We start from the raw sequence: 16,106 nt of genomic DNA on the forward strand, positions 1-16,106 counted from the left end.
ACCGAGTCGATATGAATGATATCTGATTTTCTCAGGTCAGCCATTTGGCCATTTAGACTTTTGTCAAAAAAAAAAAAAATGTTTTGAAAACATATTCACGTATGATTACAAAACATGGTATGCATCTTCGACACCATGCCCAGAAAGTACTCAAAAACTTCTGCATTATAAGTAATTTTCAAAAAACATAAAAATAAAAAATAATTTCTAAACTTTTCTCATTGTCTTGGTATATTTCTTGGATTATGCTGAGACCATTTATACTAAATATGCCAGAATCAACTAAACATACGGTCCGCCATTTTGATTTTCATTGAAAACCTTTTTTTCAAACGTCTCCTAAACCATTTTCCGATTTTTACCAAATTTGAGTCAGATGTTCTTCAGACCATTCTGGCAAAAAGTTATGGAATTCATGTTGATACGCAACATGGTTTTTGTTTACGCCACCGACAAACGTGCTGGCATGATGTCAAAGATCATCTGAGGCTGTAATTCTGCAGTTTGAACACATTGACACTGAACTTAAGGTGTGTCATGTTAATGCGCCTCACAATAACCATCACACATAAATTTGGTAACAGTGCCACCTTGTGGTCACGCATTATAAACCTTTAACTAACTATCAATAATGAAATCTTCCAATTTGGCAAATAAATGTTGATTGCATAGGTTTATTGTGGTAAAAAGGATATAAAATTATTCCTTGGGTCATGCCTAGAACATTGATACTAAACATGGCATATTTGGGCAAACTTCCTGTCTGCCATATTGATTTTGAACTCCTTCTCCACCGTTGATTTAATTTTCACCAAATTTTGGACATGCTGACCAAAATTTATGGCAACTCACAATGAACCCAAAACATAAATTTGGTAACAGCACCACCGAGTGGTCAGGAGTTATAAACCATTTACTAACATCAATACTGAATCATAAATGTGCGAATAACTTTAGACTGCATGTGTTTATTTGTTGCTTTTGACCTCTGAACTGCTTTGCTTATTCTGCCTCTGACTTGCTTTGCTCATTCTGTCTTTTAAAGTGCTTTGCCCCTTTATTGCTGCTTGCAGGTAAATTTATTATTATTATTATTAATATTAATATTATTATTATTATTAGTCCTATTTATGTTCAATGCAACATGACACTTTACAGATTCTGGAAGAGTTTTATTGTTCTTAAATGACTATACCAAGTTTTAAGAATTCCAAATCACACTATTTACAAAAGCATTTATTTGACATGTTAACAATTTGATTCATCTCACATCTGGATGCACTTAATACAGATCACTTATCACTGAATAAAGCCGGGGATATGCTAATGAACCACTTTCACTGTTCAAGTGCCAGGACATCTTTTTTTTTTGTTTTGTTTTTCAGATTTGCCATTCTCTTATTCTCTCGTAATTCTCTTTGTTGACTAAGCAATGCATTATTCATGGCATAAAAGTGAGAGCTAGCATTATGCATTAGACACTCATACAGAAGCTCAGTAGTTTAGAACAGATGGTCACATTTAGCTTCTGCCAAAAGTGCCTAAACTTTGCTGGGTTTGCTAGAATGGGTTATTTCATAAAACATTTATAGTTGTGTGTATATATATATATATATATATATGTATGTATATTTGTATATTCCCCCTGTGGTCAGCTTATAATGTTAGTCCAGCTCTATGCAGCAAAATGTCATAATATGATTTTTTTATTGCCACCGTCCACCGTCTGTCTTGCCCTTAGAATTGTTTAGGTGATATTTTGCAATCCAGGCTCGTTTGAAATATACGGTTCTGCTTATATTTACAAAAATCTCCAAAAGACATTACTACACATCTAATTCAATTCAAGTTCAAGTCCATGTGAAATCAAAATTGACTCTATTTTAATTTATTACATTTTATATTCTTGAGATGACCATCAGTGTTGGGGAAAGTTACTTTTAAAAGTAGTGCATAACAGTATTGAGTTACTCCAGCAAAAGTACGGGAGGTGCTGGTGTTGTACTTTGCATCCTTTTTTTTTCTCGATGTCATGTTTCTTGCAGTTGTCAAGAGTTTTATTTACACATAATCTACACTTAATGGCAATCCACATATTTACTTAGATGAGTTCCAAATAACTATAATCCATAGCAAAAATGTAAGTCTTCGGCCTGCCATTGATTCTGTTTCTGACTGTCTGTAGTGTTGACTGTTTTTGTATTTTGAGTGGATTTGTTCTTGCTTGCTATTTTTCCACCAAGATCCATCCATCCATCAAATTCCATTCCAGTCCAGTCTATTCTATTCTATTCTATTCTATTCTATTCTATTCTATTCTATTCTATTCTATTCTATTCTATTCTATTCTATTTATTGATCCATCCAACTAAACCCTCCATCCATTTCAATACACCCACCGACCCATGCATCCATGCTTCCATCCATTCATCTATCCATCCATCTATCCATCCACCCATCCTTCCATCCATCGATTTATCCTTTGCATTCCATTCCATCCATCCATCCATCCATCCATCCATCCATCCATCCATCCATCCATCCATCCATCCATCCATCCATCCAATTCCATTTTATTTAATTCCAATCCAATCCAATTCATTCCATTCCATTTATCGATCCATCCATCCATTCCAATCCACCCACCCACTTATCCATTCATCCATCCATCCACCCATCCATCCATTCATCCATCCTTCCACCCATCCATCCATGCATCCATCCATCCATCCATGCCTCTATCCATGCATCCATCCATCCAATCCATTTCATTCCATTTCATTCCTTTACAATCCATTCCATTCTGTCAAGCACTTCTTATGAACATGTCGCTTAGAATTTAAATCTTAAATTTGTCATATTTTGCTTTCATACAAGATGTAATATATCTCTCAGCTGTTCCAGAATGTGTCTGTGAAGTTGCAGTACAAAATTTTTTTTTAACTTTTTCTCTAACACCCTTTCTAAAAATGGGCTGTTGCCTTTCCTAGTTTACCTACTTATACTACATCCTAATAGTATGTAAGAAATGAGACATTTGTTAAGTGTGTATAACACAACCGAAGGCAAGCTTTGGGACATACTACTTCAGCATAATTGCATCTTTAACAGACCGTTCAGTTGCATAGTTATGAGCATTCCGTTACCACTCTGTTAAAATCTTGTGACAGTTAAAATCCTCCATATTTATTTCCATTTAATTTAATTCCAGACCATATGGTAGATGAAGCAGCACATTAATCTGCCATCCGCAGATCTTTCATGCATAGAAATCTGCTCACGTGTTTGCATACTGATGCCTTCAAAAGTTAATGACAAAATGAATCTTCAATACAGTTCACAATGCTGTTGCAGATGAAACATAGCACATTCTGTCTTACACTGATTGCATGTTCCATCAGGTTAGAGATTCATTTAGTCATTTAGTCATGAGATTCATTCAAACTCTTTATCTAAAACTCTCTACTTAACCCTAACTTCCACTACATTTGCAGTTTTTTCATTCATTCTCCTTCAGCTAGGTTCTTTTTTTATCAGGGGTCGCCACAGTGGAATGAACCACCAACTATTCTAGCATATGTTTTATGCAGCGAATGCCAAATTCAAGTTGGTTTTAATTAGTTTTTAGAGGCAGATTTACTAGTTTTTATTAGTTTTTTTATAGTTTGACATTGCTTTTGTTTTAGTTTAGTTTTTATTAGTTTCAGTGTTAGTTTATTTTTTTTGTTTGTTGTTTTTTGTAAATTAGGATATTTGTTATGTGCAAGATTCAAAATCATCAAAATAAATATTGTGTAATAAAAGCTCAACCAAAGATAGGCAACCATAGATTATTTGACACAAGAACACTTCCATCTACCCATGCCCAAATTTAAATAGGCTACAACAGCCCACAAGATAGCAGCTTTAAGTAAAATATATGTTTAAGGCTGCTTTTGAAGTTAAATAAACCATAGTGATGGGAAGCTCAGATTTTTAACGAACTGGATCTTTAGTGTCAATCTTACCAAGTTTGGACTCAAGATATCAAAAATATGTAGTCTGCACAATTTGAGTCCAAATTGTCACCAAGATCACCAAGATCTGAAAAGTTTCTTACAATTATATTTTGCAACCCAACTGAAGCATGATTCACTTATTTAAATTCTATAATGACTTTCTGTTATAAAATAAACTTTTGTTTCGCCAGATCCTCTCATTTTCAGGCCCTTGGTTTAGCTGCACTTCAATTGTTCAAGTTTAGTTCAATCACAGTGGGCTGCCATGAACTGTTTGTGTTCGGTTCACTGAATTATCCATGTGCAGTGTTATCGGTTCACCACTTGTGTGCTGGTTTAATAACTGAGTAACTCAGTATATATTAGATTATTTCAACTCGGAGGGGGTTATCAGGCATGTTAAAAAGTAAATTCTTTGTGGATAAGTGCTTACTGTTACTGGGAATGCAACTCATTTCAAATAATTCAGTTCAATTGGTGAACTAGTTCAAACAATCCACTATGAAGATCCGGTTTAAAACATTTCACTCACGATTAAAATCACTAATATATAAATAAAACCCATTATTGGGTACAAATGTGTTAAATTAATACTTTCGAGTCTCTGCTCGGGTCATATTGAAGGTTATCACCAGGTTGCTGTCCAGCTGTTTTTTTTTTTTGTCCTGGGAGCAACAGCGAAGCCTGACTCGAGGAGCACTGGCTTGATTTGGCCAATGGCAATAGGATTACAGACTCTGAGGTGCCGTATGGGTCAAACACCTGGCATTAAGCTTGCAGTGCGAAGTAAATAGGTTTACTTCTAAGAGTTAGTTCTATTTAAAAAAAAAAAAAGAACTATCGTTTTTATTTTTATTTCAGTTAACAAAAAAAATAATAATAATAATTCTCGTTTTTGTTAACTATAATAACTCTGACGTAAATACGGGAAGAACATGCAAACTCCACACAGAAATGCCAACTAACCCAGCCGGGACTCAAAACAGCAACCTTCTTGCTGTGAGGTGACCACCGTGCAACCAGTTTCCAAACATTTATGAGTTTCTGGCTGAACTATCCCTTTAAAAAAAAACTTCATTACATGGACAGGCTCACAAACCAATTCCAGCTTGAAATGTGATGAACAAATGGCTACAATTCGACTGACATGACAATTAAATATAAACTCCTTTCCTCAAATAGAGTTTCTTCAGAAGAACGTGTACAGCATTAGCTAATAAACAAATGGACAATCTACAAAACGAATGAACTAATAGGATTTGATATGACAGGAACTGACTTTTGGGTCACAAAGGGCATGCCGAACCTGTCAGAGATTTGAAAAGAAGTCGTCTAATTGTGCTGTTATTGTAATTTTTCAGTGATGGAGCGGGTGTCAGCGTATACGCCAGAAACACCAGTGGCGTCTGTCTGAAGAATCACTCCAGATGGCCTGCAGGAGCTCGAGCCTTCATCGACACGTATGATGAAGAGACGCGGTGTGTGTCGTGCATGTTTCAGTGTGTGAAGAGAAGGTGAGCATAAGGGAAGCAGCCGAGGGGTGAAGGAACATCTGGCAAACAGGTCTCTTCGGAGCCAATCGGGCTGAGGCAAATCGCTGCTTAAAGGCCTCCAATTTTGGCCTTTTAACAAGATGTAAAATAAGTATTTTGTGTCTTCAGAATGCTTCTGAGACATTTCAGCTCGAAATACAGTGGAGGAAACAAGTTTTAAACACTTTTCCTGGAATAATATTTCTAAAGGAGCTGTTGACATGGAATTAAAGCATAATTTGGTAAGAATCCAAACAATACAAACATAAAAACAAAACAAATCTGAAAACGTGTGTAATAAAAATGGAATGACACAAGGAGAAAGTACTGAATACTGAAACGTATTTAATACTTTATATTAAAGTCTTTTTTAGTGATGACAGCTTAAAGACGCCTCTCATATGGAGAATGAAGTCACATGAATTGCGCAGGTAAGTTTTTTTCACAGACTTCATTCATTTTCTTGTCAGCTTAGTCTCTTTATTAATCCGGGGACGCCATTTTAAAGCGGAATGAACCGCCAACTTATCCAGCAAGTTTTTACGCAGCAGATGCCCTTCCAGCCGCAACCCATCTCTGGGAAACATCCACACACACATTCACACACACACACACACACACATACACTACGGACAATTTAGCCTATCCAATTCACCTGTACCGCATGTCTTTGGACTGTGGGGGAAACCGGAGCACACGGAGGAAACCCACGCGAAGGCAGGGAGAACATGCAAACTCCACACAGAAATGCCAACTGAGCCGAGGTTCGACCCAGCGACCTTCTTGCTATGAGGCGACAGCACTACCTAGTGCTCCACTGCCACGCCCTACACAGACTTCAACAAAGTGTAAAAATCTTGATGGTTCTGTGGGTCTCACCCTAAAGGGGAAATAAAGTTTACATTATTCTGTACATTGGATTCCTCTTTAATGAAAATAAATATATATATATATATATATATATATATATATATATATATATATATATATATATATATATATATATATATATATATAAACTTGATTAACATAACCATTTAGAATAAATTGGCTTTTTTTACTATAGCTTTTAGACCTAGGACGCCGCATCTTGGAATATCGCATATTCACATATTAAAGTGAATTTCTTATACGATCATGCTGTACACAACAGTCTCTGGACTCTGATCCCAGACATCAGTATGTGAACCATTTCTAAAAAAAAATAAATAAAGACTTTCTGACAATATGATATTAGACATGGTTGTATTGCAATCATGATTTCCAAAAGTATTACAGCGCTTTGTAAACATTTATTATTAATATTTGTTGAGCCTCCAGTTAAAGTTTAGAGCACCTGCACCTGGACATTACACTTAACAAGCAGATGTCAAACGTACATCACATGCGATGACGTAAATGCAAGTAAAACATACCTGTCACTGAAGTAGCCACGCCCCTTTATTATGCAGATTCATATCAATTCAGTGGATTAAACGAGACACAGTGTGTGTGTAGTGCATGTTTAAGAGCGTGGAGAGAAGGTGAGCATACGGGAAGCAGCCGAGGGGTGAAGGAACATCTGGCAAACATGTCTCTTCGGAGCCACTCTGGCCGAGGCGAATCGCTGCTTAAGTCACAAACTTAACATTGCTTGCCGCCTCATGCATAAAAAGCGAGTTCACCCATGAATGAATTCTTCAAACGCATCATTCTAATGGAGCCTCTGAAGCAGAAGCCGAGTGGGAAAGTGTGGAGCGCTCCATTTGTTGCTGGATTTCGCAGAGAACAGTGGATTGTGAAGCAGGTGCGCTTTTTTTTTTTTTTTCTCCTGAAGGATTTTCATTTGCTTAAAGTTCAGAGAGTCCTCTGGCGAGCTTTATTTTCAAACGATAATATTACCAGTGCGCTGTAATGTAAAACTCTGGCTTTTGAAAGATATTTGGGTTGAGAACAGTACTTCAGGCTTTTAGTCTATACTGTTATGTTGGAACTAAGAAATATTCTACAGTTGAAAGGGTAGATATGTATTAATGCTGCGGTGCTGCATTATAGACGTAGTTATAAAAGGATATCATGGAATCAAAATACACATATCTGCATATACACTCGTCGGCCACTTTATTAGGTACACCTGTCCAACTGCTCCTTAATCAGCCAGTCACATGGCAGCAACTCAATGCATTTAGGCATGTAGACATGGTCAAGACGATGTGCTGCAGTTCAAATCGAGCATCAGAATGGGGAAGAAGGGTAATTCAAGTGACTTTAAATGAGGCATGGTTGTTGGTGCCAGACTGGCTGTTCTGATAAACTGCTTATATACTGGGTGTATATACTGGGATACACGCTTAACTACCTCTAGGGTTTATAATGAATGGTCTGAAAAAGAGAAAATATCCAGTGAGTGGCAGTTCTGTGGGCGCAAATGCCGTGTTGATGAAAGAGGTATGCAGAAGAGCATCTATGAACATGTTGAACCTTGAGGTGGATGGGCTACAGCAGCAGAAGACCACAACAGGTGCCCCTCCTGTCAGCAAAGAACAGGAAACTGAGGCTACAATTCGGTCAGAATTTGGCGTCAACAACATAAAAGCATGGATCTATCCTGCCTTGTGTCAACGGTTCAGGCTGGTGGTGGTGGTGTAATGGTGTGGGGAATATTTTTTTTGGAACACTTTGGACCCATTAGTTCCAATTGAGCATCGTGTCAACGTCAACAGCTACCTAAGTATTGTTGCTGACCATGTCCATTCCTTTATGGCCACAGTTTATCCATTTTCTGCTACTTCCAGCAGGATAACACGCCATGTCATAAAGCTCAAATCATCTCAGACTGGTTTTCTGAACATGACAATGAGTTCACTGGACTCAAATGACCTTTACAGTCACCTGCTCTCAATCCAATAGAGCACCTTTGGGATGTGATGGAACAGGACATTTGCATCATGGATGTGCAGCCGACAAATCTGCAGCAACTGCGTGATGCTATCATAACAATATGGACCAAAATCTCAGAGGAATATTTCCAGTACCTTGTTGAATCTATGCCACAAAGGATAAAGGCAAAAGGGGGTCCAACCCGGTACTAGTAAGGTGTACCTAATAAAGTGGCCGGTAAATGTATTTAGCTTTTTCCAAAAAAAAAAAAAGACTGTCTTCCCAAAATGTCATCTATACCAGTCAGAACATTTTTATGTTACTGAATTTACATAGGGCTAACATTTAAAACTTACTAAAAGTTTCCAAAGGGTAAAAATAATTATGATTATTTTTGAGAGTTACAATAGCAAACATGAAGTTTTCTCTATAAACTGCAAAAGTTCAAAGAAGAAACTTTTTTTCAAAACCGTTTTCTTCTTCAATTTTTTGTCCTCTTTCGATGAGTAAATCCTCACATCCTTATCTGCAAAATAAAATGGCCCTTATTTATTTGCCACTGCCTGCATGCTCTCAACAGATGTTACAGTGCGCAATTACTGCGAAAAACAAACAAACAAACACTCATACAAAATTTGGTGTCAAGCGGAATAGAAGTAAATGCAACACTGCACATATATTTCACATTCAATTAAACTCAGAAGTCGTAATCACAATAGCACTGTCAACAGACGTGCGCAGCAAAATCTCCAGCAGTTTGCATTCGCCTTTAGCCCAACTGCTTTTTCACAAAGCTTCAGTGTTCAGGGGAGAGCGAGTCTACACTAATCTCCTTGGGAACAGCTCTGTCTCACCATATTCTGCATGTTCAGTAGTGTGTTCATGTGCACACAGGTTTGAGATGTCTGCCAAAAAACTCCATTGTCAAAAAAAAAACAAAAAAGCTGGCACCAAAACCTTGGTGTTCTGAGGTGAAAAACACACACACACACCTGTCAGCACATACTTTTGCATGTGCTTCAGATGTGATATAACACCTTTAGAGAAAACCAGATGCGTTTCTCTAACGAACATGGGGTGTACACTACAAAAAAGGCTTTTCATATTAAGATTTCTTTGTCTTGTTTCTAGTCCGAATGTCTAAAAACTTTTAAATCAAGCAGCATTTTCAAGACAAGCAAAACACACTGTCTTGTTTGAAGATATAATATGCCAAAATTAAGTGAGTTTTTCCTTAAAACAAGCTAAATAATAAATAAGATTAAAAAATAAGATTATTTGCTCACCCCATTGGCAGATTATTATCTTAAAACAAGACAGCATGTTTTGCCTGTCTAGAAAAATCAGCTTGATTTAAGAGTTTTTACATATTTGGACTAGAAACAAGACAAAAAATCTAAGTAAGAAAAGCATTTTTTGCAGTGTACTGTACGTTTACAGTAACACTTTACAGTGAAAACAATGATTTATTGGGTTTACTCTCTTTTTTTAAGGTAAGTGGTTATTAACAATTGATATTGGCTGAATTGAAACAAACAAATTTAGTTGAACATTACAAAATTTAATTAGTTTGTTTAAAATGTCACTCCGCTACTCATTCGTTTGCACTGGCTGCCAGTTGCTGCTCGCATCAAATTCAAAGCACTGATGTTTGCCTACAAAGCAATTTCTAGCTGCGCCCTTTCTTATCTGCTCTCACTTCTGCAGATTTATAGGCCTTACAGAAACTTGCGTTCTGTGAATGAACGTCGCCTCGTTGTTCCATCCCAAAGAGGGAAGAAAACGCTTTCTCGAACTCTCGCGTTCAATCTGCCCAGTTGGTGGAATGAACTCCCTAACTGCATGAGAACGGCAGAGTCACTCGCTGTCTTCAAAAAGCGACTAAAAACTCAACTATTTAGTCTCCACTTTCCTTACTAATATGCAACTCCCTACACTAACTACAAAAAAATAAAAAAATTACTAATGCTTTCCTTCTTAGACTTTACACACCTGAAACTTGCCTACAGCACATATTCATTGTTGCTCTTATAGTTGTGTAAATTGCTTCATTGTCCTCATTTGTAAGTCGCTTTGGATAAAAGCGTCTGCTAAATGACTAAATGTAGATGTAAATGTAAATTCAGCCCATATAAATTGTTTGCAACCACTTACCTTAAAATAAAATTGAGTAAATCTGATTAATCATTTTTTTTGTGCATGTGTACATCATGCAGTGTTTACAGTATATACAGTAAGTATAAGAAAAGGCCATACGTTCTGTCTATTACGCATTAAATGCATCATTGGTATTATTATTTAAAGAGCCCCTATTATGGGTTTTTGAAAATGACCTTTCATGTGGTGTGTACCACAGCTCTATGTGAAGTGAAACATCCAGCTAAGGCTTAAATCTGAAAGTGCACAGTGTTTAAAACTGTTAATTCATTTATAAAAGAGTCGACTCATAGTGCTTCAAATGTATCGTCTTGATAACGAGTCTTTAGCCGTTTCGGCCTGACGTCGATATTAAACTTAAGCCCCGCCCAATTGTTGCGTGCAAACCCAGGAAAATTGAAACCTGTAGCCCCGCCCACAAACACAGTAGCAAAAAAAAAGAGGAAGACAAAGACTGTAGATCCTGGTTGAATCAAGTCATGAAGACACTGTGCTCAGCTGGATATTATTGGAAGTGTGAGGGAAAGTTAGTGTTATTTTCTTGACCCAAATTACGGGACTTTTCCGGAATAAATAACAAAACGAGTGGGTAGCTATAGATAGGTCTGAAATATGGGAGACTCCCGGGAAAAACAGGAGTGTTGGCAAGTATGCTGACACACACTATGCACTCTACTTCAATATTGTTGATAGTCTCACTTTGAACGCTGTCAACCAATCGCAACAGGCTGTCATCGGTCCAATCAGCACAGATTAGCTTTGCACTAAGGAGGGGTTTGGGAACAAATAATTCGCTGAATGGATTATATTGGAGTCTCTGGGATAACTAGGTAAAAATAAATGCGTATTATAAGACCATGAAAGTGTTTTTTGACCTTGCATGCATATCAGCCTGTTGTTCGAGACCCTTAAAACCAAAATATGACCCTTTTTATTGTATGATAGGGGCTCTTTGAGTCCTTGAATGTGATATTAGATGCTGTATACAGTATTTGAGACATATATTGATGCATATAAAGGTGCATTTTTGCAAAAAAATAGATGGAAAATTCTATGCGCTGAGTCCCAATTATAAACTCCAGAAGGGCTTGTGACAGGTAAGACAAGCCAATCTCAATGTGACAGGAGCAAAACAGAAAAGAGAGAGAGAGACAAATAAGACTATTATTGCCTAAAACAAATCATAAATCTCAGCACACAAATAATATCAAATTGCACACACCAGCAAAAGTGCAATACGCAGTTATTTATCCTATATAATGTGCTGTCAGCATTTCAGACATCTAATTTAAAATGGTTCATAGATGTATTTGTATATATATATATATATATATATATATATATATATATATATATATATATATATATATATATATATATATATATATATATATATATATATATGTATTTGATAATCTGCCTTTCTCTCTCTCTCTCTCTCTCTCTTTATCAGACAAGACTGATGAAGGTCAAGAGACAGAAAGGTTACACATAATACATTTTTAAGCAAGTAATGATAATATGTGCAATCATTTGTTTGCTTTTCACACATTTTACATGGTGGTTTTCTTCTTTTTAGGTGATTTCATCATTACTTCTGGTGTTCTGAGTTTGAACTAATGTAATGTTTGATTAAAATATGCACTGTTTGGTTTACAGTGCTGACCATCAGCTGGTATATCGAACATTTAAGCATTAAAATCAAAACAACTTGCCAAATCACCTATACTAATTCACTACTGATATCTATGCCTGTAGATCACAGATATTCATTCATTCATTTTCTTTTCGGCTTAGTCCCCTTATAATCCAGGGTCGCCACAGCGGAATGAACCGCCAGCATATCTTTTACACGGCGGACGCCCTTCCTGCTGCAACCCATCACTGGGAAAGAACACAGATATACTGTGATATTATAGATAAGTGTTTCAATTTCAAATAATCATGTCCCTTTCAACATTACAGTCTTTTAAAATCAAGTCACTATTGTCTTTCACACTTTCAATGGCTTGTCAAGCACTGAGATCCTCACAATGAAGACAGATGAAACATCTGTGTTTAAAGACGTGATTAACGTTTCTTTCTTTTGTTCAAAAGTTTGCTGAACAATCTATACATTTTACACAGAAGGGGGGTTATCATCCATATTATATGATCTGCAGCTTTTAACATCATTTAGATGATTTGTTTTGTTGGTTTCTTTCTCTGAAAGCATTTTAGAGTTTCCTTGGCTGTGTTTTAGACCATTGTCTTGATGTCCAGCCTGGTTTTATCTTCATCATCCTGCTAATGTAGATGTTTAACTAAAGCAGCTTATATTAATTTACAATGATGAAGAGCAAAGGGTTGCAAAAAAAATAATAATAATGATTTCAGCTTTTGTCTGGGCTTTCACTGCATTTCTACACCCTCCTTTCTTCATGTGTTCAATGCTTTTTCCCTGTGCCTTTCATTTTATTACACATAACTTAATTTGTAATAGAACTAGATCTGTTTTCTTTTGCGTATATGGATCTGCAAATAACAGCCTCTTCACCCTTCACCCTTGTATTAGTCCGCCCACATACAGCAACAAGTAGGGGACACTACAGTTCGACAAATATTGCAGCTGTTAAGCAGCATAATGTACTTTTTAAGATTTTTTAGTAGAGAATATAGTTGTTTAGAATGCAACTATGCAGTTTATTTATAATGATAGTGCCTATTTTAAATATTTATGATTTCTGAGAGACAGCACATCGGTGGCCATTAGGCTGTCTTTGAGCAAAGATGGTTGACATTGTTTTTCGAAGGTTAAATATTGTGATCTCCCGATTGCAACAGAGAAATACTGGAAAATCTCTGTAGACTGATGGCATTTCATGCTGTTCATGCTTATAATCTTAAAATGTCAGCAAAATCAGATGTTTTGTCATCACTTTAGACATTACACTAGAGAATCATTCAAATACTACGTAGTATTTGTCTTATGTGACATTTGTGAAGTAGCAACAGTTCCTGCTGTTCTGATGGTCAGCTGTAGATGTGAATCAATGGCAGAAGAAAGTAGTTCCTCTTACAAAAGAGTTTTTAGACTCCCGTGTTTGATTTTCTTTTTTTTATACACAATTATGCCATCAAACTGTTGTATAAACGCAATATCACACTCATAATAGGGCGATGTGGCTGCATATCATCACTGGTTTGACACTAAAGGCTGATTTATACTTCTGCGTCAAGCGCACACATATGTTACGGCGCAGCCTACGCGTGGACGCATAGCCCTCGCTGTGGCTGTCGGCGTCGCTGACGCACACCTGTCAAAAAGTGTTACTACATGTCGCTACATCGCGTAGGTCGAGCTCGGTGATTGGTCGGCTTAGTAGTCATGACGAGTGTGGGCGGGACCAAGAGCTGCACGAGCTTGATAAAGTGATTTTTACAAGTGTGAGTCCCATGAAGGAGCACCGGATGGAAAGTTTTGTTTTGTGTTTACCTCATGGTTAAAGTTGTTGGACGTTCGCTGGTTCCTGCCTGAAAATGAGCAAGTTTAAACCCCTTGTACATTAAGGAAGCGTTCAGAAAAAACAAAACACCAGCAAAGAAACTCGACAAAGAGGAACATAAACACCTTACTGCCAACTAGTGTTTCGGAAGTATTATTGCAGAGCAACAGAAACAGCGCACAGAAGTATGAATGCACAGCTACGTGCGTTGCATGCGCCGTGTATCACGCTGATCACTTGAAACAGAAGTATAAACCAGGCTTAAGGCCCCAATGCACCAATATACAGCCATAATGCACTGCTACTCATTGATATTGCTTATATATAGTGCATTTGAAGGTATATTTTCAACATAGTGTTCAAAAGGTGTTAAAAACAAGCTAACACATTTCTCATTATGATGTGATGTAAATTTGTCATGCACTCTTAAATTACAAACAATAATAAACATCTAGTAGGTAGTGCTGTCGCCTCACAGCAAGAAGGTCGCTGGTTCGAACCTCGGCTCAGTTGGAGATTCTGTGTGGAGTTTGCATGTTCTCCCTGCCTTCGCGTGGGTTTCCTCCGGGTGCTCCGGTTTCCCCAACAGTCCAAAGACTTGTGGTACAGGTGAATTGGGTAGGCTAAATTGTCCGTAGTGTGAATGTGTGTTTAAATGTTTCCCAGAGATGGGTTGTGGCTGGAAGGGCATCTGCTGCGTAAAAACTTGGTGGATGAGTTGGCAGTTCATTCCGCTGTGGCGACCCCGGATTAATAAAGGGACTAAGCCGACAAGAAAATGAATAAACATCTAAAACATACTTCATTTATAAAATTAGAGATCAACTGAATGTGGTTTTTAACAAACACAAACACACACACACACACACACACACACACACACACACACACACACACACACACACACACACACACACACACACACACACACACACACACACACACACACACACACACACACACACACACACACACACACACACACTGACTGTAAGTTGTTAGGTAAATGCATTTTTAAAATGGTCATTTATGACATGAAATAGATGCAATAGTCAATAACTAACTACAGCAAGATTTTCTGAGGTCAAATATCTTACCTGCTTTGTTTCTGTAAGACTCACAATGTAAGACAAACAATTGTGTTTATTTGTAAACTTTTTTGTTTTTCCAAGTTTGCATTCAAGGATAGACTAATTTAAATGGGATGAATACTTTTAAAACTCCGTCCATTGTCTGCTATTGTTTGTGCTGTGCATGCTGCTTCATCCGTTTGGTTTTAACTTATTAAACCATTATGCAATTTGAATCAATTCATGCTTTTGTCCTGTTTCATTCTCTACAGACTAAAACGTGACACACAGTTAACATCACCGCCTACCACGTATTTTGTATCACTGCCACCCAGACGTTTATAAAACCCATTGTTGTATTTTCATATTTTGTGTGATGTTTTGGCCGCCTCCATCTACCTCCGGAGTCTCAAAGATATTGGCAGAAAGCTGTAGAAAAATCAAACGGCACAAAAACACTTCTGACTATCATCGCAGCCCACTCCTCCCGCTGTTCTATTGTGTCTGACCGTGAACTGCTTCTTAAATAACAGAAATGTGCAGTTACATGTTTTAAAACTCACAGTACACACAGTGAAGCAAAACCCATGCAGAGGAAGATGTTTATTGCTGAGGTTTTTCCAAGTCAAAAAAATTCTGTTAAATTTATGTATTTATATTATATTATATTATATCATATATTATATTATATTATATTATATTATATTATATTATATATATTTTTTAAATATATTTAATAAAAAACAGCTGTGCGGGCATTAGGAATTCAGAGACCCCTGGCAACAATGTCTTGTAGGCCCCCTACCCAGCAACACCCCATAAATGAATTAAAAATAAAAATAATATAACATTTTTAAAATAAAATTTATCTATAATATATTTGCCTGCATTTTTTAAATAAATGATATACAGTACACATATTTCTAGTCTACAAAGATTTAACTTAATTTTAAAGCATTTAAAGCACACTTTGAAAAAAAAAATACTAATACAACTAGTGAAAAT

At 36.8% G+C, this 16,106-nt stretch overlaps 1 protein-coding gene across 4 annotated transcripts in view; it reads right to left on the reverse strand.

Moving 5' to 3' along the window:
• galnt18b (UDP-N-acetyl-alpha-D-galactosamine:polypeptide N-acetylgalactosaminyltransferase 18b) overlaps window positions 1-16,106 on the reverse strand; it is a 195,329-nt gene that overhangs the window by 18,933 nt on the left and 160,290 nt on the right. Inside the window, exon 10 of one of the 4 annotated variants that reach the window (XM_073907529.1) lies at window positions 12,608-14,793. The exons of the other annotated variants lie outside the window; for them this stretch is intronic. Within the exon in view, the coding sequence (XP_073763630.1) occupies window positions 14,782-14,793 (12 nt within the window). The 3' untranslated portion in view covers window positions 12,608-14,781. Of the gene's footprint in view, window positions 1-12,607; window positions 14,794-16,106 lie in introns of those variants that run through there. 4 annotated transcript variants of the gene reach the window in all.

Source organism: Danio rerio, chromosome 7 (assembly GCF_049306965.1).
Source record: "Danio rerio strain Tuebingen ecotype United States chromosome 7, GRCz12tu, whole genome shotgun sequence".
Lineage (NCBI taxonomy): Eukaryota > Metazoa > Chordata > Actinopteri > Cypriniformes > Danionidae > Danio > Danio rerio.